The sequence below is a fragment of the Podarcis raffonei genome, chromosome 2 (assembly GCF_027172205.1).
Source record: "Podarcis raffonei isolate rPodRaf1 chromosome 2, rPodRaf1.pri, whole genome shotgun sequence".
Taxonomy (NCBI): Eukaryota; Metazoa; Chordata; class Lepidosauria; order Squamata; family Lacertidae; genus Podarcis; species Podarcis raffonei.
The window spans coordinates 44,833,563-44,858,556 of record NC_070603.1 but is presented as its reverse complement, the minus strand read 5'-3'; the positions used below and the strand labels follow the sequence as shown (position 1 = coordinate 44,858,556).

Here is a 24,994-nt window from a genome sequence, read left to right as displayed (position 1 = left end):
TGGATATGCAGTGAACAATGTGTGTAGTTGCTACACAATTGCCATAGTTTATGGCTTCACTCCAGCTTTAGGTAAACCATTAGTGTTGAAGTATGGTCAATTAAGGCCTTGTAAAGCAAGTTTAGATTTCTGCAGCCATCATACAGGCAGTGGGGCTTATTACCTTCATGGAAAACCTTTCAAATTAAAGGTATGCAAGTGCTATAAAAGGAAATGTAGACACACTGCCCTTATTGCCAACTCTAAGTGGGGCTTTGTTAGTTCCAGCGTATGTCAAAGGCAGCCCCACAAGTGGCCATTATTTGGGATTTTACTGGCTTCTTCCATGAACATCAGGAGCCCATGGCCATCTCTCCTTGCTCCCATAGTAACACACCTACAGGTGCCAAACTGACAGCATCTTAAAGCACTGCTAGAATCCAGGGATTGCCACATGGTCCCCTGCACACCAAATTTGGTCCTTGAAGCAAATTAATCTGGCCAGCATCCCTATATTTTAAATCAAGGAATGATAAATATTTTATTCACATTCTTAATGGAAATAAGTGAATGTGTGTGTGAGAGAGATGCCATACCTTAGTGATACATCTTGCTTTTTTAAATTTAACACTCCTGGTTGACAGCTCCTTGGAGACTTCATTATAGAACCTGAACATCCATGAGGAAGTTGGGTGGTGTAGCAAAATTCCCTTCTAGTCCTTAGGTCAATTTCTGCAGAATAATGTGCTGTCCCCAGAGAATACTCACATTAGTTCTTCCTGCCATTCTAACTTTATTCAGAAGATACCACCCACATTTTGCTTAACACTGGTGTCCGTGGTCAGCATGGTCAAGTATCTGCCAAGGGCCCACACCCCAGCCAGGCTCCTGCACCTCTTCTCCTCTTCACCACTGCAGCCTGCTTATTTGCCCACTTCTCATTCTCGCCCAGATGAGAGCAGTAGTGAGGCAAAACAATAGATTGCTTGCTAACTTGCTGGCTTTTGACCTGGCAAGCAAGGAGGTGGCAGCAATGCCAAGAAAGAAGAGCAGCACAAGCTGGTGCTAATAGGGATGGGATGGTATATTCACTGTGAGAGCGGGGACCATGGAAGAGGTCTTGCCCATGAGCTCTCCAAGTCCTGCAACCTGGACAACACAGGAGCAGGGGCATGCTGAATAGTCCTACTCCCAATCTTCACACAAACAAGCACCATTCTGCACTCATGTGACTGGGGCTCCAGATCATGAGGAAGCATTTGGAAAGCCGCATTGGTGCAGGCTGCCATGCTGCTCATGCAGAGACTAGTTACTAGTTGCTCATGGGTTGAGCAACACAGGAGCAGTATCTTCTGAAGAGTCTCACATGTTCTAGTCTTCCACTTTTACAAGCAATGGAGAGAACATGCAGCTAGTTTTGAAGGCACTGCTGGTCCCAAGACAGATCCTTACACAGTGCTGATAAACAGTGTTAACTAAGCCCTGCTGCATTGTAGAACAGTAAGCCAAATTTTTATCGCAAACTCCATTTGTACGTTGCTGAACTAGCAGACATTATTCAAGGGTCCATCAGTGTTGAGGAAGTGTTATACAGTATTATTTTTTAAATAAACTCTTTCTTCATAGGACAGGCTTTTCTGGCACAGATAAAAATGTTCCATTGTGGTGCATTATATTTGAGATGAACTGGTTGAATCTTTAGTGTGTATGTTTTACCTACAAGGGATCTTGCCTTCGGATTGTGCTCAATGGGCCCCTGTGATTCTTTTTTCAAAAGCTTTGTTGCTAGAGTTGGGGGTATTAAAGCTGTAGGGGCCCAAGATGCTGACCTGCATGTGGCCCACTTATATGGGATTTGCCTGAATTCAGATACAGGGCTAGACCTGTGACCACAATTGTCTCTAGTAGTAATGCTATTCTTGAGTGTTTCAGTCACAGCTCCTGTACACCAGCTGGTCTTTCAGTGTAGTAGCTTTCTCTTCTGTTACAAAGAAGTTGTAAGTGATAATCAGTTTTTTTGCCAATTTATAGTTGGGGAGTAACTGCTGAAACAGCCTCAAATACAGTCCACAAGAATTTTTCTATGTGTGTATCAAATGACCCTGAGAATCACTCTTGTATGAATGTGCATGTAAACATGCATTGCTTGTATGTGAAAAATATTTGTTTGCAATCTCTTCTGTCAAATGGGTACAGACAAGGAAGCCAGGACTGGCCAGGTCACTCCGTCACATATACACATAGTGGCAAATATGCATTGTTCACCATCACATGTGTGAAAGTGAAATATGTAAACTGAACACACACCCAAATCCATTTTTGGCCCTGACATTACTCTAATATTGATAGACAGTGTTATAATGGGGAAATATGAAACTTTCATTATATATTCAATAGCGAATTTCATCCACCAATCCTTGTGATGTGTCTAGCAGCTGGGTCAGTGATGAAGAGAGAAGACGACAAAGGGCTTCATTCTCTGGTGCTTTCAGCATATCACTCCAGATGTTGACTACAGGGGCCTCAGGTATGGTATAAAAATATACAGACAACCAACTAGGTGTCTGTCAGGGTGAAGAACTAGGTAAGAGATCCCGTTGTGGTTGAACACAGACATATAGGTGTACTTGGGAATGATTAGATTATAAAAAGACCCACATTTGATCCAAGGTCTCTTGTTGAACAGCTTCTGCTTAACGATCTGATTTGTTGTTCATTGTTTGCAGCTCAGCAGCAACCAATACTTCTCATCAACCATACATAGCTGTACATTTTGCTTTACGTAGCATTATAAATGAAAAAGGTGAAAGGGAAGGAGGGAGGAAGAGAGCAAAGTATGAGGAAACTAACAATAAAGCACATTTCAATTAAAAATTCATTTTTTTAATATTTTTGTTTTTTTTAAAGGATTTTTAAAATTTTTCATCATTTGTCTTTTTACTTTGTTTCATGCAATATTTCACAGTCCCAATCCCACAGGTTTTTTTTCAACTTTTTTTTCAAACAAAGTAGGAAAAAAGAAATAAAGAAGCTGAGGAATTAGTAATTTTTTGATGTCATTTCTTTTTCTTATTTTTCAAGCAGGACCAAAATGTCAGAAGAAAATGCTTCATTTTTATCAATTGTTTTTGTCCTTTTTTGTTTTTTTCTGTTTAGTTTTATTATTTCTTTTTTTTATCTCTGCAGGCAGTAATATTAGGGTTTGGTATAACCAGCAAGCACTCCTTTTGTTTGTTTGTGTGTGTGTGTGTTGGGTGTGTGTGTTTGCGTGCGTGTGTCCCTCTTAAAAGGTCAGGCCACAAACTTTTTTAAAACTTTTTTTTTTAAGTTAACCAGGTAAACTGAGATGATAAAACTCATCAATAGAAGCCCAGAAAAATATTTTTTGTCTTTTTGCTTCGTTTTACGTTTTACGTTTTTTAAAAGGTTTTTGTTTCTTAAACTTTTCCAAAACGTCTTTGCTGAGGTTGACAGACTCCTTTCTGTTGCTCCCACCCGTCCCTAGGTAAAGTGGCTTCTGGTCTCGTTTCTCAGAGGCATAGTTTGCTGTAGCGTGGGGTTCTTGGACTGCACAATTTCCCCACACCTGAGTGCATTTTCTTTTGTAAATTCTGAGTAACGTCCCCCCCTCCCACCCTCAAATCACCACACACGACTTGATCTGTAAAAGATAAACATGCTCTGATCTCCCAGACCCTCTCTTCCCTAGCCTCCCCACCCAACCCCCAAACCCTTGTCCCCCACCCCCCTCCCCAAGCCCCCCCAACAAAAGATAAAAAGTTTCTTTCCCTTGCCCACGTTTGCAGGGTTCTCTTCCGGGATGCCTTCCCCAAATCAGTTGAGTTCGCGGATATTCATCCATCCATCCACCCACCCATTCTTCCTTCCTTCCTTCTTTCCTCAAGCGCGCTCTCTCTCTCCCCCTCCCCTCACAGCTCCCCTCCCCCCTCCCCCAACCGGGAATGCCATCCCTCTCGGGTGTGTGTGTTTCGTGTGTTTCGCGCGGACGCGCATGTGTTTAAGGTGAAACCACTTCTCGGTTAGCAGCAGTCGTCCTCATCGGTTTCGCTATAAGGTTCGTGCAGTCCTTTGCGTGATCCTGTCCCACGCGACTTGGCTGGTCCATGCGAGTGATAGTACCCATTGGGGAGCCGCCGCCCATGCCTGGAGGGGGAGAGAGAGGACGAGCCGCTGCCCACCCGGGAAGTTCTGGGCGAACGTCCTGAGCTGCTCCCGTGCTGCTGCTGCTGCATTGTCTCATAGGGGAAGGCTTCCTCGCCGCCGGGGCCCGCGTAGTCCGGACTCCGGTAGTAGCCGCTGCCGTGCCGGGGCCCCGGGTGCGGCTCGGAGACGTGCGGGGCCGACCAGCGGCTGCTGGCGTGTCGGTAGGCCCGCGGCGAGTCGTTCCGCGGCGGGACCGTGTGCCGCTCCATAGCCGGAGACCTGCTGCGACGCTCGGAGACGTGGTGCTCGGCGGGCAGCGACGGGTAGCGCCTCGGGGCTGGGCTGGAGATCCGGCCCGAGTGCACGGACGGCGGCTGCTGCTGCTGCTGGGGCCCCGTGTTGACGGCCTTACGGACCACGGGGGAGTAGGAGATATGTGGCCGGGGTGTAGAAGGGGTCTGTGGGAGCTGGCGGCGTCCTCGCCTCGGGGTGCTGGTGCCAGACGTTGAGAGGACCGGACTCCCACTTACGGAACTACTGCCCTACACGAAAATCGAAACAAAGGAAATCAAAAAGAAAAAATATACAAGGAAAATCAACCAAGAAGAGACACGAGGAAAAGTGGCGGGGCAGGAGTGAAGGTGACACAGACATGGACAAAGTTGGCAAGAGGAGTGGGGATGAAGGCAAAGGAACGAAAATAATTCGGCGGGGAAAATAATAATTAAAGCGACAGCCACATCAGGGGGGAGGGAGAGGAGGGCAAGGGGGACAACGAAGAAGGGTAATAATAATAATAATAATAATAATAATAATAATAGGAGGGGGGAGGATCCAACACAAAACAAAAGCAGAAAGAGAAATGAGAAATGGAGTTTTTATAAGTTCCAGGGTTTAAAAAGCAGCAAAAAGCTTTAAAAATTACTTGCACGGGTTTTTTTTGGCGGGGGTGGGGAGGGGAAGGAAACAAAACAAAAGGGTGATGTTAATTTATTTAAGAAAACAAAAACTGAAGGAGAGAGGCGGGGCAGGATTGATTTTGCAAAGCACGGGTCATATTGCATGTTATCAAAGTGGTTAGGAGGGGAAAATAAGAAAAGAAAAATATCTGGAGTTGATAAAGGAAGGAGGAGGTTGGGACAGAGTGACGGGGTGGAAGTGGGAATCTAGCAAGGAAAGGTGAGGGAGAGCACTGGGTCTGGAAAAGTTTGGAACAGAGCCGAACTCTTGAGGGAGGCTGTTGTGTACCTGTGAAATGTTTGAGCTCTTGGTGTAAGGCCTGTGCGTGCATGTTCTCAGTTCAGGCAGGTAGGCAACGGTGTGGGCTCCCCAGTCTGGTGGAGCCCTGGACCAAATGAGAGTTCACCTCAGAGGCAGTTTCCCACTTCGTGCACACTGAACTCTACATTATTTATGGATGATAACTCCTCCACCCACATACAGTTAAAGTGGCCTCCTTGACCAGATTGCCTGATGGATTGCAGTACAATAGACCAAAGCTCCACCCAGTCCTTAACCCTACTTGAATAACATGTGGAAGACAGTAACAAAGCAAAACAAAACCCTAAATGCACAAGACCGAGACCACTAGATCCCGGGCAACGTCCTTTATTATATTGCCAGTACTGAGCAGTTTACTCCAGTTGTGAAGCTGAAGGGCTCATGTCTTACTAATTATCTTACTTCACCAATTCTTTGGACTGTTAGGCTCAAATGAGTTTTTATGAGTTATGTCATACTATTTGTTCCACAAATGAATCTTGTTAATATGAAGAAATAAAATATGCATTCTGAGCACTGTATATGTCACATTAGATTGATTTAGTAACAGATGTAAAACTTGTGTGTAAACCCCCACCCCCATTAAGTCTTGTGCCAGACTAACTATAGCAGCCAGAAAAAGAGAACTACTGAATGAACTTCAAAAAGTACACATTTTTAGTAAAATGACTGCAGATCAGACAGACGGGCAAGATCATGAAAGAGAGGGATTTTCATCTGTCTGGCTTGGATAGGGGCTTTGTTCCATGGCAAGTGAATGAGGAGCTGTGTGTTGAAAATACTGATACTGTACTTCCCTCGCTGTCAAGAGAATGGAAATGGGCAAGCTGGTTACCAGGGTATGTACTATATGTACTATATGATGCGACCTCCAATTATCACATTGTCACTAAATCTAACAGTAAAGCAAATGACACAGAGCAGGCAAGGAAAATTTTCTGACTCTAGCACAACTACCTCTGTCTAGGAATATGGATGAGAGAATAAGTTCCAGTATGGTTTAAAATGAGGAACAAAGAGGATAGTCACTGATATTTTTCCATCAGGAACACACACTCACTTGGCTGTGCAGTGCTATAAGGTTCCATGGCATATTAGAAATAATTTCATATTAAATAGGTAGTGCTTTTAAAGTTAAATTTGATTAGCAGTTTCTTAAGGCAGGAAACAATATGTTTTAACATCTGAACTGCAAAGTACTGAGCAGCAAAAAATGCAGTGTTCATTGAAGCCAGCAGCAATGTCTCTTTGCATCTTGGTCAAAGATAGGCTGCACTACATTTCCAGGTGCTTCTAATGCCCCTTTCTTGAGAGTTTATATGGTGCCTTTGGCTCTATAGGTAAGAAGTATGAAGTTCAAAGTTGAGGAAGGCTAAAAAAAAAAAGAGAATTGGGGGTAGCTTTCCAAGAAGCATCTGGCAGAGCTGAATCCTGAACTAACAATTTTCAGATCATATCCTTCAGCTCACCCCAACTAAAAGAATAATTTTTTGTTGCTGCTATCATTAGGTAACCATTGGTAAGTTGCTTCTACCTTTCCTGTTGTCACTTTCCCTGTAAGCAAAATTTTTATCAGTTTCCTTCAAAGAGGCTGAACTCATTGTGATGGGTCTCTTTAGATAAAGCACTCAGAAAGCAAACTTTGTGTGATTTTTAAAAAAAGTTCTATAACATGGCTGAATGGTTCGGTGTTATTGCTATGAGAAGCATCTGATAGTGTCTAGTATTGGCTGAACCAACAAAAAGTGAAAAGACAATGATGTAGCCACACATGCAGAGGCAGCTGTTTCCTTCATGGGAGTTGGCACCTCTCTAGTGATAAAAGACCCCACTTGGATGGCCCTCAACAGGATAATAAGGCCCCTAAACTCCAGCTGTTGATGATAAAAAGTGATAGATGTATACACATAGACTCTGTAAATCACCCAGGAAGGTGAAGCAAAGTTGGTCATTCAAATGGAATCATTTTGCATCTGTGTTCAGCCAATTGGGACAAGAGAACTTCAGAAGAGTAGTTTGAGAGTAGTGGAAATCTAGCTTGAGTTCAGCCTTATAGAACTAGAATGCTGGAGAGAGGCTCCTGAAAAACCTGCAGTGTGGTCGCCCTGGGTCTTGCACCAAGTTGTGAGAAGAGGCTTCTGTGGCATCGTTCAAGTGACCAGCCACTCTATGCCAGCAATGAAAAGGAAATAGCTCCATAGCTGTGAATAAAGTGAATCTGTGAGCCAGTCAGCAGTCACTCCTCAAAAGGTGGAGCGTGGTAAAAGCTGCTCTTCAAGTGCAGCAGGACAGTGTCACAAGACTATATCACAATATCCAAGCAGGAACTGTGGAAACTTCTTTAAGAGAGATCTGAACATTACCAAAACCTAGATGTGCAGGCATTGCAATTTACATAAGCCTGGCAAAAGGTGACAAGAATCTGAGATAAATGAAGAAGGCCCAATTAGATGTATAAACTAATCTGCCTTAGGTGAGCAGTTGTGTCACACACATGGTGACTAGTCTTTGGGAAGAATCTAGGCTGAACTGGAAACCTATAGACCTAAGAAGATTGAATAAATCTGAAGAAGAAAGGGGAGACTGCATCTCAAAGAGCTGAGAGGTTAAGTCCATTGTTGTTGAAAGTTATCTCTGGATATATACTTTTTTAAAAAAGGAAGAGAATGAAGTACTTACCTCAAAGGGGAGCTGGAGGTGGTCTTGAGGTCTGTTCAGACAGGAGGACAATAATGGTTCATGGCATAGTAAAAAAAAGAAGAAGGCCTTACTGTAGAAGTCTGAGAGAACTCCAGCCCATGAGAGTTAAATATGAAGGACAAGTTAAAATAGAAGAGAATACTGCTTGCTGGTGGTTTTTTTTTTTTTAATAATTAACCTCGATCTAATATGGAAACATATTTTAAGGGAGAATGTGTTGCTAACCACTGAAGCAGCTCCATGCTGCTTGGTACTTGAAAGTGGCTGCCATGCTACAGTTTTCTTGGGCTGATGATCAGTGATTCATGGTCAGAAGAAGACCAGGGGAGAGAGGGGAAGAAAGAGAGAGAGAAACCAAGACAAAGAAAGTAAATGAAGTAGCACCAGGAAGGAAAAGCCTACCAAACCAAACAGGAATCATAATTAGGAAAGGTATCCTAGGTTTACAAAGCAAGTTTTTGTATGCTCTGAATGTGCTCATGTGTGTGCATGTATATGTACATAACCACATTGCCGGGAATTTCACACATACGTATTTCAATGAAATATCTCTTTCTGTATCATGTTGCACCATACATGCATCTATGAATGCCTATGTATGCCATATAAACCCGCATATTATTTGTTATGCCATGCCTGTACTGTGTATTTTAGTATGCTGTGAATATTTACTTACACAATTTATATGCATCCTTTTGTATTAAAAACACACATGCATGCCCTGCATCTCTCAGTATTAGCTGTACTTACAACTTTTTGTATGCCATAAGACTCAAAATCTGTATGGGGTGTCGGGGTGTCTTTGTGTGTGTGTGTGTGTATGTATCATATGTGTCTGTATATAATTTTGGTATGTGTAGCTGAAAACCACCATCTACAAGAGACCACAGCTGCATGCCACAGAACTTAGATCTCTAGAACCAAATATAGGTATTCTGCAAGAATCCTTTGATTCTCAACTTCTTATTTTGGGGATGTACAAGAGGAATCCCTCAGAGCTGCAGGAAGAACTTTAAAACACAGGGGCAATTTTCTGTTGACAATTCAAGGGGGTCCCACTGATCATAGACTGTATCTCCATTCCCAATATAGCTTCTTATCCCAGTTCAAACTCCATAATACGCATTCTACATAATGCTTTTAGTGTCTTTTCCTTTTAACTTACTAAATTTTGCAGAAGAACCAGAATTTGCAGTCTGAATACATTACTGAAAATCAAGTCAATTTTATGAGAAGATGCCTAATGTTCAAAATATATTACTGCATAATTTGAAATTTCCTAGGATAGAATTTTAGGGCTAAACTGGACTAGGTCAGGAGATCTGTGACTGTATATCCTGATGCTTCTTTAAACAAATAAGCAGTTGTAGAGACATAGCTTGGGCCCATTACACTAGAGGAGGGGATCCAACACTTCACCATTCCAATTTAAATATCTCCTGAAACGGCTATTTGACTGATCCCCTGCTGGAGAAAATCTATCAGAGAGCCAGTGTGGTGTAGTGGTTAAGAGCGGTAGTCTCGTAATCTGGGGAACCGGGTTCGCGTCTCCGCTCCTCCACATGCAGCTGCTGGGTGACCTTGGGCCAGTCACACTTCTTTGAAGTCTCTCAGCCCCACTCACCTCACAGAGTGTTTGTTGTGGGGGAGGAAGGGAAAGGAGAATGTTAGCCGCTTTGAGACTCCTTTGGGTAGTGATAAAGCGGGATATCAAATCCAAACTCTTCTCAGTCTTGTCACACCCTTGGGCATCCCTCTCCCATATACCAGGGATGAGAAATATGAAGCCTTCCAGCTATTGGTAGACAACAATTTCCATTAGCCTACGCTAGCATGGCCCATGGTCAGGGAAGATGGGAGCTGACATCTGCAAGGCCACATGTTCCCCATGCCTGCCATATATCCTGTGTTCTATATACGCTCATTGCATGCATGCCTACAGTTTATGCATGTATTTCTGCTTTTTTCTTGTTTTGCTTGGATGTGACATGCACAGCTTACATGTGTGCCTGTCTCTTCAGGTGCAGCTTCATTCCAAACTTTCCAGATTCACAAACCCCAGAGAGTTCAGTGCCACCAGCGTAACAATAAAGGGGTCACACCACAGACACTGGAGAAATAGGCCAGCGAGCTAGGCAGGGCCATCCGCTGGATTGGTTTGAATTTTTGTTCTCTGCTCACCAACCATCTTACCTGCGCCCGCCCCTCGCCGTGACAGCAGAGCCAAGCACAACGGATACAGAAATAAACATGTAAATAAAGGCAGATTGGCCAGGAGACCCCGAGTAAAGCGTCCAAATTGTCCAAAGGAAACAAATAGGAACAAAGAAAATGACTTCGTGTGTGATAACGGAGGGGCGGCGTGCAGCAGTGGGGGGAATAAATGGAAAACAAAGGAATAAAGGACCTTAAGAAGAGTCTCATCGAGTAATTGTATTCTTATTCACCCAATAAAATTTTGATGCAGCTCACATAAAGCTGGGCACAACCGCTGTCTTGAGGCTCTACCCTTATGTTGTTCAATTTTCTCTATAATTAAAGTGGTAGGCTTTATTATTTCTTTGGCTTTTGTACCACACTATGAAGATAAATAAGGAATGTAGTTGTGAGCTGCAGTGTGAGTTTGATAGTCTTTGTTTTCTTGGCCCATTACAGGATATAATATTTGGCATGGAGATGGGGTAACATGCTGCATTAATATACGGAGGGAGCCAACTGCACTACTAAATTGGCAGTCCTGGCATTGCTCCAGTTCCAAAGCTGTAGACATACAAACACTGCAATAGAATGAATCCAGACTAAGCCCTGTGAAAATCAAACCCTGCAAACCCATACTTCCTTAGGTGTGAACTCAGCTTTGAATGAACTAATTTTTTTTGATACTATTCAATTGTCTTATTTTGATCAGAGGATGTACTCCAGTAATAAAGGTGACAGAATTTTCCACCCATTTTCTCTATATAAGTGCCATGAAATATGCTGTCCATGATATGTGTATAATTAGCAGGAACATAGCCTAAGCAGCCTTGTCCAAGCCACAGGAACTTGTGGTATCCTGTTGTGATACCTCAGGGATATTGTAAATGGGTTTCACAGACATTGCAATACTTGTCTGTGCACACACGTTGTGATTGTGTGTGTGTGTGTGTGTGTGTGTGTGTGTGTGTGTAACTCAATAGGTGATCAGAATCAGACAAGACTCTGTGTGAAATGCCTTCTGTGTCTGTGAAGAAGGGTGGACAGGTATGAAGCGAGAGGGTATCTTTTGAGGAAGCAATTCCTGAAATGGGAGGAAAGGAGGATATCACTTGGGGCAAAATGCAATAGGGAGTTTTCCTCTGTACCATTTACTGGAAATGAGCCCTTGTATGTAGTTGTAATGTTGATCCAGAAGGGATCGTCATCCACACCCATCTTTTCTGGATCTCAGCAATGGAAGCTTCTGCTTATATAAACATATCTATACCAAAGTCTTAAACTAGTTTAAATGTCTCTTCTTCTCTCGTTTTTAGAACAGCAAAACCCAGATGGTGAAGAGTTCAAAAAAGGTCTCTCCAAAATGGGTGAATGGGCAACAGAATGCTTATTAAACTCATTACAAATAAGTCATAAATTGTGAACACAGGAGGGAAAAAATCTGACTGCTGATATGTATGCTGATTGAGTTGAATTGGCTGTGACTGCTTTGCAAAGAGATTTTGGAGCTATAGTGGAAAGCTTACAGAAAACATCCATGTGCCATGGTAATGTGCCAGGAATAATTAGGAAAGGAAAGGAATAAAAATAAAATAAAATAAATATTGAAATTCCATTATATAAATCTATGGTATGTTTTGAATTCTGTGAAGAGTTAGGGTCTCCCATGTCAAAAGATTATCCTAGAGATGTAAAACAGATAGAAAATGGCAAGTTGGGTGTTGGAGTATATTCCTTATAAGAGGAAGCAAATGAGTTTTGGGGCCTTTTTAGTTTAGAAAAAAAAATACTATAGTGGAAATTGTCAAAGTTCACAAAATCACAACTGATGTGAAGAAAGACAAAGCTTAGACAAATGCATGGGGGATTTGTCAATAGCTATGATAGTTAAATGGAACCCCTATGTTCAGAGGAAGTTTACCTCTGAGTACCAGACGATGGAGACAAATCATACAGGGTGGCTACCATCTTCCTACTTTGCATGTGAACTTTCAGAGACATCTGGATGGCTGCTGTTGGACAAAATGCTGAGCTAGATCATGCTTGGTCAGACTCTGCAAGTTCTGATGTTGGTTAAATTCAGAAGTGTGCTTACAATGGTGCAGCCACTTCAGTGCAGGCATGCTCACCCAGCATCTCACTGCACTATGTTAGTAATGTGGTGGTCCCTTAGCAGTACATGGGATGTCCATTCATGTGCAGCTACTGTATGTATAGAACCTACAGGTCTTGCTTGGGCCAGTCAGGATCATAAAGTTCCATCAGAGAGATCCAGAAACTAATAACAGGGTGGGTAATTGGAGCTTGATTCCCTAAGAGTAGAGACTCTCTCCGTACTGGACACACCTGGATCGATCCCTAGGGGCGCAGCATGGAATGGAAAGCCACACCCACCTGCCTGTGAGGCATGTGGTCTCGGCCCTCACTGGGTGAGCGAGACCAACGTCGATCTCTGGAGCGAGGCCGGCTATATTCGTGCCTCTCTTGTGAGTACCGCTCTTTGTCAGAAGATGTGTGGTGGTGATGATGGTGGTGGTGATGGTGATGGTGTTTCCGGTCCTTTGGCCTGCCTCGTTCTTGGTCTCTTTCTTTGGGAGGTAGGTCACCTGACTGTGTGGTCATGCTGAGGTCCGTGCCCAGCCCTGCCAGTAAGAAGAAAGAAGGCAGTTCAAGGTTGAATGTTTCAGTTAGAAATATTCTGTATATGTCAACATATGTCCCCATCCATCCCTGGCATCCAAGCAACAAGGGAGAAGGCAACGTTTTGCATGGCTGATGTTGTGAACCTGAAGGAACATGTGCCCAGGACTCAGATACCAAAGTATATTGCTTTTCTAGTCTTTTCAAAAGCTCAAGCAGCTACTCAGGGCTAAATCAAGACTGATGAGGGAGAACTGTGAACAGGATCTTCCACAGCTGATTAAAATGTTAACAGCAGCCATGGAAGAGAGTACGATAGTACTGGTGTTGTGGTGGTGGTTTAAAACCTTATGATGCTATTTTCTTGATGAAAATTGGACTCTTAAAGCTGCTATTTGCCTTCCTGGGCAAAATAGAATATACAGTGGTACCTCTGGTTACGTACTTAATTCGTTCCGGAGGTCCGTTCTTAACCTGAAACTGTTCTTAACCTGAAGCACCACTTTAGTTAATGGGGCCTCCCACTGCTGCCGCGCCACCGCCGTGCGATTTTTGTTCTCATCCTGAAGCAAAGTTCTTAACCCGAGGTACTATTTCTGGGTTAGCGGAGTCTGTAACCTGAATCGTATGTAACCTGAAGCGTATGTAACCCAAGGTACCACTGTACATGTTTTGCCCTGCAGTGCAAGTATCAGCTTTGGAGGTTAACAGCAACTTTAGAGCAGAGGGCAGGAGGAGTGGGGGGGGGGTAACAGAACTGCAGCACCGAGGAGGCTTTAAAAAACCCCTCATGCCACCACTCCCCCAATTAAAATTGTCCTCCCCAAGCTATTTGCCCCATGGGGGCAAGATTAATTAAGCCTTTGCACTGCATGGCAAGCAAAATTTCAGTTTGCTGATATTAATCAGAAAAACAATGCTAAAGGGTTTAATCTACACACACACACACACACACTCCTAGTGCTGCAGTTGCAATATGAACAACCTGCCTATTGCTGTTATTAACACTTAAACTGTGGAGATCCAGTTCATGGAATCACCCCCATCATAATTATTTTGGCTTGCAGAAGTCCCTTCATAGAGGGATCAGAATTTGTTTCCAGTGAGTCCTCAATTTAAAGTAGGCTCTCAGCTGACAAAATGCTCCAAAAGTACTTCTGGATCCCATACACAGTCTTTTGACCTACAGTTTGGGGAAGGACTGATCTGCAAAGAAAGCAAGAATGAAAGTACCTGAGACATATCTTACATTTCTCACAAACCTTATGTGCTATTATAAAGGTCTATTATGCAACGCCTCTAAAAGAGCACAAGTATGCATTTGCACATTTCACATGCTGCAACAAAATCAGTTTTGTAACACTTTAAAGACTAAGGCCCCTACATACTTTCTGTTTGTCTGTGTAGGTGTTTTCTGCAACATGTCTTTGACACAGTAATAGTGCATCTGCGGCAGATTTATAGTGAACTCACTACACAGTTCCTCTTTATTAATTACCGTATGTGATTCTTCTCAGTGTTACCACATTACTGCCACCTGGAGGGGCACTCTGGAACTATAGTGCAACAAAAAGAAAACCTGCATATACCTGTACAATTATACTGTGTACATCAAACATATTCACCAGTTATTGAGAGACTCACACCTTAAGATGCTTGCCAAGAAGCCTTAGATCTTTACATATATACTTTGACCAGCTACCATAATTCTAAGGCTGCCATATAATTTACTCTCTGGAATTGTGACAGTAGCAAAGATTGCAGCTATTCTGAAGTAAGTAACTGAACTACTGAAGCCTCTGTCTCTAGCGTTTACTCCTGCTGGTCCTGCAATCTGACCTGTGTCCACATCAGTATATCGGCTGAGTGAGCGCTCTGATGTCCGGTGGCCTCGTTCCCGCCGCCGGTGATGCCGTTGGTTCTCCTCTGGGATTACCCTTTCCAAAGAGTAGTCATCCAAGCGCATGCCTTTGGAGCGTGAGTGGCCCAACATGGAGGCAGAGCGTTTCATGGGGCTTGCATCTGTGATTGTCTGGAAAGGGACAGAAACCCAGAACAATAACTGAACTGGCACTTTATGAGAAGGCAAACCCCCATGGATTTGATAGACAATGGAATACTATGCCTCTTTCTAGGCAACTACTCTGTCATGTATAGCTCAGCTAAAGAACTATGGGCACATCTATCCATCCTCCCGTCCAAGTTGCTACCCAAGCCATCTTTCTGTGCCCATAGTTATTAAATTAATGATGCATATATGAACCTCTCTCTCAAGATATACCCATTTGCCACAAGTGCTAGGAATGGTTGTCTAAAGAGTTATGGAGTGTGAGGTTTTTATTTTGCTTGCAAACCACCAAATCTTCCTTCCCAATCTGCTGAAGAATGAATGCATGGGTTTAGCTAGCATACAGAACAGTTGCCATGTTGTCTTTCTCCCACAGATGATACAGAATAGGGCCAAACCCAGATTTCATTAATCATGTGACTGTTACATATAATATTTTTCTTTCACAAATAGCTAGCACAGGGTTGTCAGTTGGGACTGGGATCCTGGCATGGGGTAGGTTTGGTTTTAATCCTTTGCCTACTGATGTGTTCTTGATCCAGATCAACTAATAGGAACATTCCCAAACATGCAACGAGCAGGTGCTGCAGGTCCCCTGAATCAGACTACAATTGGGGTGGGTGGGTCACAGCCCTCTATACCAGGGCACTGAACTAAACTAGGTTCCCCACACTGGCCATTTGAGAAAGAAAAATCCTGCATTTAAGAGCAATCCACATGATTAATGTGGACTACATATGACAGTGGTTTTCAACCAGGGTGCCATGGCACCCTGGGGTGCCTTGAATGGTGGTATCTGTGCCTCTTTCCTTCCTTCCCTCCTCTGATGCCCTCCTGCAACTCTGCCTCTCAAAGGCTTGCACAGCTGTTTGTTGCAGCAGCCCTGGCTACAAGCTCTGCAGGCAAATGGTGCCTCTGGGGCTGGCCAAAGGGTACTTCCCAGGCCCCTGTGGGACAGTATGAGGAGGTACCTCTCTTTGGGGCAGGGGGGAAGCTCAGAGACCAGGGGCGGCGGCAGCAGCTGCCCAGAGGACTTCCAAGGAGAGGGGAGAGAAGAGGCTGAGGGAACACTCCACAAGGGAGGGTGTTTGAAAAAGGGTGAGATAACTGGGCTCCTGAGCCTCACAGGGGTGCTGCAGAAAGAATGTAGTTGGTCAAGGGAGCTGTGGACTCAATAAGGTTGAAAACCTCTGACATATGACATAGATGTGTTGTTGTTGTTTTTAAATTAAATGCCAGGTGTGGGGGGTAGGGAGTGGAATTGTCCTCAGAAATGTAGTGTGCTTGGAGAAGAGGCATAAGTTTTCTCCCCCACCTGTCCCCACTGCCCAGTAATTAGCATTAGGGGGAAAATCTCCCTCGTTAAGTAATTTGTCAAATGTCATTCATTGTTCTTTTATTACGGAACGTGAAGGTACACCTGATATTATAGTACTGGACAACAATTTACAATACATCTTATTGTATGTTAAGATTGGTGCCAGTAACAACTCCCAAGATTATTATATGGTTTCCTCAGCTTTGCTCAAATCATTGTCTGGCACCCCTCTTCTTGAATAGGACACAAGACGACTGGGTCTTGGAGCCTGAATTGAGACCTCTTGTTACTTCTTCCTTCTTAGGTTTTGGGGGTCATGCTCATTAACTACATTTATAGGCAGCTATCTCTAGGAATAAAGACATTTCAAGGTACAGTACTCTCAGAAACCAGAAAATCTGCAAAGGCTCTTGGAGGCCATCTTGTGATCAATAAAAGAAAAAAATGGAAGGCAGTGATTTAGTAGAAAGGAGGCCATAGAAAAATCTGAATGCTGCCAAATGCCCTGTGACTCCCACCCCCTACCCTATGTTACCTTGTGCTTACTCACAACATCGATTTCAAAAACTACTGGGTTGGGCTGACACCATGATATATTAAAACAACTTCAAGGAATCTGTGTTTGGTATTTCAGATTTGCTCAGCCAGAAAGATCTTGGTTTAAAGTAGAGATGGCTAAACTGTGGTTCTCCAGAGGTAGTTGGACTGCTCATCATCCAAGACCATGGCTATGCTGGCTGGGGCTAATGGAAGTTGAGTCCAACAACATCTGTACAGCCCTGGTTCAAAATATTACACAATAACAAGCCAGAACAACAAGAATAACAAAAGGCCCTCTACAAAGTCTTACAGAATCAAAAAGCTTTTAAAAATTCATCCAACTTCTTCTGAATTACATTATTATTGTATGAGAACACCACTAGGTTGAAATTAAACCTAGAAGTCACAAATTACACATTGCTTGTATAGGTAAAATAAAACACATTTGTGTCAACTTTGATTTAATATGGGTGAAAATACACACATGACTGTATTTATTATTCTTGTGTACACAGAGTTCTGATTTGTAAATTTAAATGTGACCAAAAGATATTCACATGCAGTAATCTGCAACAGACAGTAGGAATATAGGACTGCCCTATACAGTGGTACCTCGGGTTAAGAACTTAATTCGTTCTGGAGGTCCATTCTTAACCTGAAACTGTTCTTAACCTGAGGTACCACTTTCGCTAATGGGGCCTCCTGCTGCTGCCGCCGCTGCGCGATTTCTGTTCTCATCCTGAAGCAAAGTTCTTAACCCGAGGTACTACTTCTCGGTTAGCAGAGTCTGTAACCTGAAGCGTCTGTAACCTGAAGTGTCTGTAACTCAAGGTACCACTGTAGTGAGTCAGAGCAGCAATCTAAGTATTGCCTATATTGATTGGCAGCAGATCTTCAGGATTTCAGACAAGCTTCTCTTCCAGCTCTACCTGGAAATGCTAGGAATTGAACACAGGACTTTCTATATGCAAAGCAGATGCTCTGCTACTGAGCTATGGCCCTTCCCTGCATTACAGGGCCGTTCTATGGTCCTTTATAGTATGTTACAGATTATTTCATTTGGTAGATGTGTCATCCTGAATATATAATTTGGGTCTGAAGTAGCAATCACATTTGAGTTTGGATGCATACTTATTATGTTTTGTCATTATGTTTTGTGACACAGAGATTTAATCATAGCTCATTTGGATTGGATGTTGATATATATCATCCAAACTTTTGGTCAAGAGATATTGGAGACATCTGGATCGAGAAAATGAAAAGGGACCAAATTAAAAGAAAAGTATGAGGGATGTTTTTGGAGATTATGCTGCTAGTGCTTTTAACACATCCTTTCAGAAACAATATAGGACACAAGTCATAAATTCAATTACATATGTATGGACAGTAGTCACTTTCAAATGATATCATCTGTGGTGGTTTTCTCATGAAGAACACTCCATAACTGCACTGAAGACTACCTTGTCTCCAAAAACATATCTAATGCACCCTGGACCACATTCCAGGCTGAACAGCTTCAGTAATGGTTGTGAAATATGACTTGAATTATTAACTGTAGGAATGGTACTGTGAGAAACATTCAGTCATGTCCTTTCCAGCAGCAGTGAGGAACCTGTGGCCCTCTAGATGTTGTTGGACTCCAGCTACCATGAGCCCCAGTCAGCATGGCCAATGGTCAGAGATGATGGGAGTTGTTGTCCAATAACTTCCTGAGGGTCACATTTCCCTCACAATGCCTTACAGCAAGCACTGCCAGAACTGGCCGTGTGTAGTATCAACCATATTTATTTGAAGCACCAGCAGTCATATACTTTTAAAAAACCATTTTTTAAACAGCCATGAAACTTGTCCAGAAATGGCTACAGTTTCCGGTAGCTACTACGCAACTTGAAAAGTAAGCTGCCTTCATAAATGCCTAGCTGGAGTCTTATCAGGTGAACTGTAAATGTTGCCCACAAAGAAAACATTATCTTATATCCATTCTGGGAGCGAAATTACATTTTCTACCCTTTTTGTGCATACCCCAAAGTATTGGAGTTCTAGAGTATCAGGAAAAGATCAGTCACACACACAGCACTGTATTCTACCTAACAAAAGTTCATTATTGTTTTAGTTTATTTTATTTTAGTTTAATTTAGGTAAATTTAGGGAAAGACAAATTAATAATCCTATGTGCAAACAAACATGTTTCTTACCACTTGAAAGCAGTATATTCCATTGCAGAGCAGGGATCAAGGTTCCACACACTATCCCTGCCTTGGACAGATTAACACTTCTCCATTATACTAAGACATTGTCCCCTCCCCTTGAAATAACATTAACTCAGAAAGAGGAAATGCTAAAGAAAGAAACCAGGACTCCTGACCCCACAGTCATACTGCTCTGACCAAATAATCCCACGTCTCAGTATGCAACCCAGAAATCCTAGTAGTCAACTCGCCCATATTTAACACAAAGCCAGAAATAACACTCTTGCTTACAATCCCTTCCCTGCTGGAGCCACCTGACTCTTCCTGTTTCACAGGACAAGAGAGAGAAAAATTACTCACTTGTAACTGATGCTCTTTCAGTTGTCCTTCCCCTTTTCCCACCTATATATAGGTGCAGATGCATATGCAACCAGGCCTTCCAGAAACCTCTCTCCAATAGATTATTCTTGGAGTAACCTCAGCATGGGGCTGCTTGTGCATAGTGAACCACAATTAAAATCAAACAAGTTACCACAGAGTTGCAAATAACTCTCAAAAAGGAGTTAAGCTGACCCAGTCACCTCAGACATGTAAGACTCCTACCTCACAGTTTCATCAGAATCTATTTGGGTGGGTATTCTGAGACTTAGACTGAAGGGAACATGCTGTGGTAGACATCTGGGAAAGGGTCAGAAATGGACAGAGATAATTTAAAATAGCATCACATATAAGCTAGCAACCATTTATTAAAGAGGCTCGGTCAATTTTGAAAAAAGTAAACAAGAACAATGGTATCTTCTACAACATGGCAGTTTCAGCAAGTACATTCATTGAAAAAAGACAGCCATTCATAGCTCTTAAGGGATCCTGCTGTAGGAAGTACAGCCAGTCATATCCAGGTTGTAAGTTTTTCCATCTTGTGATCCCCTCCTCCAACTAGATGTGCTTCAGGATTGAAGGAAAGAGGCACAGAAATTTCTCTGGGAGATTGCTAAGAAAACCACAGACATTTCTAATTAAAATGGGAAGCTTTCTTGATAGGATGCCTCCTTTTTATCAAGTAAAAATGAATGGAGGTGGTTGGAGAAACTATCCCTCTTAGGTGCTCTCTGCACAACATTATTGTGGATCTCAGATATGCACATTCAAGTACAATCAAGACTTGGTCACACCATATCTGTCAACTCAGCAAATTCAGGAAATGGTAGGCTGTGCTTGGGCTGCACAGTCCACACATGGGAAGCAGATAAATGGACACAGAAAGCTCAGTGTCACACCACCACTTTGCTCAGGCAACACCATTCTATACCAAAAGCATGTGCTAGAAAGCAAGAAAAGCTTCCCATGTGCCCTAACACTCTCAGCTCAGCTGATGAGTGCTTTTGCAGTGAAATAAAAGGCAATTCCTGCTCTGGTGGCTCACTGCTGAGCAGTTGTTTCTGGAAGGCCTGGTTGAATGCACATTGATTCAACAACTGCAAATGGGCAGATCATATTAGAGAAGAAAGAGAGGAACACGTTGGACACACAGAATCCAGGATTTGGTGGAGTGAGTGTGAGAATGGATAGCTGGTCCAGATTGAGAAAGAATTCCCATCCACCCCACAAAACAGATGGAAAATGGAAATAAGTAATCGGGCATCTGACAGACAGAAGAAGCAGCAAGGCATTTTGTGGCACCTTAGAGAGCTATAGACTTATAGTGTAATTCTATTCATGCCTACTCAGAAGCCCCACTGAACTTACACTTCCTTGGACTAGAGCCCACTTCATCAGATGTGTATGTACACACACCAATTGAAGGCAACACTTACCATGTCTAATAAAGTGGGTTTTGGTCCATTAAATCTTTAAAATGCCCTTGGAAGGTACAGTAGGTTACCAGCTAAGTTTTTCACAGCCCAAGAAAAAAGGCAACAGAAATGAGGAAGGAGCAGAACTATGGTTAGAATGAGTGTGGGGCTGTGGACACGCATATAACTTTCCCCCCAGCAGGCCCAGTAAATAGACAAAACAAAAACTTCATCTGGCCCAAAGGATGTTTTGGCCACATGAAAAGCTTCAATTGGTGTGATGACAGAAAACCAGCCTGTTACTGGGCTAGAGTGCTTAAAGAATTATTTTAGCACCCGTTAAAACTAACATGGCAGACAACAGAGGCAGGAGCAGAAAATCAAGTGTATGGCTTGAAGCAGAGAGAGTGAAAGCAGGAAGAAGGTATGCAGAAAGGGACAGTGAATGAAAGGAAGAGAAAGCCTAATGAAGACAAGATGAGGACAGAATGGGCTGCAGAGAAAGTTTTTTGCCTGCATAGCTTTGAATGCAGCAAAAGCAATTGGGAATAGAGTAAGAGAGAGAAAGAGGTGTGCATGAAGATAAACACATAGGAGTTGGCAGCTTGCTAGTCTGAGGAGCCCAGGGGAAGGGAACTGGAGGCAGCGAGCGCGCAGAGCCAGGAGCCCAGGCTGCAGTACATACACTGAGATTATTCCCTCGCGGTCGCGCCTTCCTCCACTGTCGCAGCCATACAAGACGGTGCACACAGAAACGGGAAAGAGAGAGAGAGAAGGAAATAAATATAAAGGCAAAGGGAAATATAGGACCAAAGGGGAGGGTGGAGGAACCAGAATGTGGTAAAGGATTGAAGGGAGGAGTGTAAGGAGAGAACAGTCAGGTTAATGTTGGTCATTTATGCACAAGGCCAGCCCAGCCCAGCCCAGTGCTGGAAGCTCATATTCTCTGATATTTGGTTGCTCTTGACAACCAAGATAAACAAAGATAGACGCCACAAAGGGACGGACAGTTCTCAGTAGGGATGAGTTGAGCAGCACAGCGGAGACAACAGCAAGGCCACACACTCCCCCCCCCCAACCCAAAACATGCGGCAACAAGCCTCAGCCACTGTTAAAAGCTGCAACATTGTGCACGGCCCAAATGGGGACAGTCACCCCTACACACAGAGCTGCTCTCACTGATTGGCTGGGCCCCCTCGTCTTTGCAACTTTGGCCTTACCAGCCCAACCCAGCCCAAAGGAGGCAGAGTAAGGCAAGGGGAAACTACAGAGGAAGCCCTGAGCAGGATTTGATAAGTGGAGAAATAGAGGTCTGTAACCTTGGACATACCTACAATGTTGGGAATTCCAAGAAATGAATTTCTTGCCATTTCTTTGGATGGAAGCAAAGTTTGGGAGATTCTTTCTATGCAAACTCTGAAGCCTAATGAGAAAAGTGTGATGCCGAAAGGGACTAATGAATAGAATATGAATGGCTGTACTGCCTTTTTTGTTTGGTAAATGTTGGTAGGTGCTGCCGCCATGGGTGTTCTCTCTTGATCAGAGTAGCTTCTGGTCAGACATGTGACTGCTGAAATGGAAACATTCAGCGTCTTGATTCTTGCATTGTTTCAAACTGGTATAAAGGCTATGAATCACCATTTACCTTGGATGGAGAGAAAGGCAACTATACTTGTATATGTGGGTGTGGATGTGGGAGAGAATTAGGGAAGGGATTTATCATAGGTGGTCACAGAGCTGTTTGACAGTGGAACAGGGAGCATTGGAAAGTGATGGGCTTTGATTCACTGGAGGTATTTAAGCAAAGGTTGGCTGGGCCTTTGGCAGACATGCTGTAGCTGTATCCCTTGCAGCGCTATGGTTCTAAAAACATTCCCACTAACCTGACTTTTTCAGAATGCCTTATTTTAGACCTTTGGTTCTCCAAAATCAGTCCTCCTTAACTGATAAGAAAGGCATCAGTTTCCACCAAATCACCCCAGCTTAGTATTCTTGTCCAGCAATCACAACCTACACACATCTCTGATCTAAAGGCTGTTGCCACTTCTCATCACCACAGGCCAATATTTCTGAGGAAGCATCAGGAGTTTTCTGATTTGGTATTGGGAACTGTTACGGGTCCTCCTCAAAAAGACCCAAACAACAATAATTCTCTTGCAGAGTCCAGCACCGAGTCCACCTAGGCAGCCAAGGGACAGGATTATCATGGGGATGTTTTCTGCAGTGTGACATCCATAAGTGTATTACTGAGAGAGATGAGTCACACTGAACAGGCTGCCTCCAGACAAAACTAACTTTGGAGATTGGAAGATAAGTCCAAGTCTGCAGAGTGTTCCAGTCTTCTGCTCCTCTCCCCGAAACCCAGAACTAAGTGACAGGAGGAGGGCCAGCACAATCCCAGCAGTATGCACATCTGGAGTCTGGAGGGAAGTGCAGGTAAGGGATGACCTGGTGGAAAAGGTACATGGCTTCTCCTATAAAACGTTTCCTGTACTCATGGCTGAGTGCTACAACAACAGAGTAAAACCACAGCACAGGAATCTGGCATCTGGACACAAGCTGAGAGTAAGTTTTGCAATGTAAAGTGGCAGTAGGAAGGTGCATGTGTGAGAGTACCAAGGGAAAGGGCAGTGCTACAAAAGGGCTGGCAGAATGTTTATAGGAACAGCAGCATCATGACAGCACTGCGACAAGAAAGGTAGGTAAGTGCCTGTGCTAGGACAGGGACAGAAATTGCCAAACTGGAGAAGGCAAACTACATGCAATGTGGCAGTTATCACCAAGCGTTACATTACTTTGTTTAAAAATGTTATGGCCTTCTTCTAATCTGTAGGGATAAAGAAGGCTATATGTCATATGCCTACAAATGGCAGTGGGGGAGGTTTGTTTCTTACTTATACAGATCGGCTGCAATAGGCTTGGTGAACTGAGATAGCATTGCTTATTGGAGTGGGGCAGGGTGGGGAGCCTTCCATTTTGACCTCTTGCCATTGGCTACACACAGTCTCACTCAGAAGAACTGGAACCAGGTACAGAGATGGAAGGCTCTAGGACAGGTACAGAGAACCTGCAGTCCTCCAGATGTTTTGGGGACCTCAACTCCTAAAAATACCAGACAGTGGGTTAGGTATGATGGGAGTTGTAGTCCAACAGCATCTGGAGGGCCACAAGTTCCCTACTCTGGTTTTAGGAAGTTCTAGCCTGTCCGTATTTTGGGCAGTAGATGTGCAGCATTTAGCAGCTTCATCCCGCCATAACTCCCTCTGTCATTTTGAGGTTTGATTACCAGATGCAAAGCTCATGCAAAAAAGTAAAGGAGAACCAACGCCATTCACCTCCTTCCCTGCAAACAGATGCCCCTTTTCTGCACTGTAACTCATCATCACAGCTGTGCTGAAAGCAACACTTTCTATTACATACTGGATCGTCTTCTAGGAGCTGTGCTGATGTTGGATCAAGACTGCACAGAAGGTCTTATCAGTCCAACTCCAGCAGACAAGCATAGCAGGCAAGCATCCAGCAGCGATATAAAGCCTAAGATGCTTTAAAGCAGCAGTGGCCAACTTTTTTTTGGCAAGTGTACAACCACAAATCAAATCTAAAGAATAATACAGTGCTACTCAGCTGCACTCTGCAGTACATAATAAAATGTTCTAGTGTCTTGGAACTGTTTTGCTCCTGTCTACTGGAGTAGACAATAGCTTAGCATGAGAGAGCCAGGTAGGATCACAGTGATTCCATGCCACTGTTAGGTCCAGAGGTCCTCCATTGCCCATCAACATGTACTACAAACTCCTACTGCTTGTGTCAGAGGTTGGCAACCTATGCCTTAAAGCCATTGTTTCAAGCTCTTCGCCTTCAGAGAACCCTGATCACATTGACCTTTCTGACAAGGAGCATCTGTATATTGCAAAATATTGTGCTGAGAGTTTTAGGGAGCACATTTAGTTCACATAGTGCACTTGTCAGACCAGCTGGTTGCTTCACAAAGCCCACATATGAGGAAAATGTGCTCCTTAGAATTCCCCTGAGGCTCTGTACTGCGAGGGAAGACTGCTAGTGGCTGGCAAGTCTTCTTTAAGGTCTATCTGTCATTACTATTCTTCTACTGAGGAACCTGAGTCTC

The 24,994-nt window shown here is 43.5% G+C and overlaps 1 protein-coding gene and 1 long non-coding RNA gene across 17 annotated transcripts in view; one reads left to right on the top strand and one right to left on the bottom strand.

The window, feature by feature from the left end:
- Positions 1 to 3,738: 3,738 nt before the first annotated feature.
- CACNA1A (calcium voltage-gated channel subunit alpha1 A) overlaps positions 3,739 to 24,994 on the bottom strand; it is a 275,590-nt gene continuing 254,334 nt past the window's right edge. For 9 of the 15 annotated variants that reach the window (XM_053376385.1, XM_053376381.1, XM_053376382.1 and 6 more), the window contains 4 exons: positions 21,554 to 21,589; positions 14,800 to 14,992; positions 12,715 to 12,962; positions 3,739 to 4,685 (listed from right to left, as the gene is read on the bottom strand). In XM_053376385.1, coding sequence (XP_053232360.1) covers positions 4,020 to 4,685; positions 12,715 to 12,962; positions 14,800 to 14,992; positions 21,554 to 21,589 — 1,143 coding nt within the window. In that variant the 3' untranslated portion in view covers positions 3,739 to 4,019. Of the gene's footprint in view, positions 4,686 to 8,103; positions 8,135 to 12,714; positions 12,963 to 14,799; positions 14,993 to 21,553; positions 21,590 to 24,994 lie in introns of all 15 variants that reach the window. The other 6 variants (XM_053376389.1, XM_053376391.1, XM_053376388.1 and 3 more) reach the window with 4 other exon arrangements.
- Positions 4,679 to 11,944, top strand: LOC128407700 (uncharacterized). 2 transcript variants are annotated; one of them, XR_008328862.1, is made up of 2 exons: positions 4,679 to 4,784; positions 11,637 to 11,944. It is a non-coding gene; the product is annotated as an uncharacterized LOC128407700 (long non-coding RNA). The 2 variants fall into 2 exon arrangements; XR_008328861.1 differs by lacking the exon at positions 11,637 to 11,944 and adding an exon at positions 5,587 to 5,943.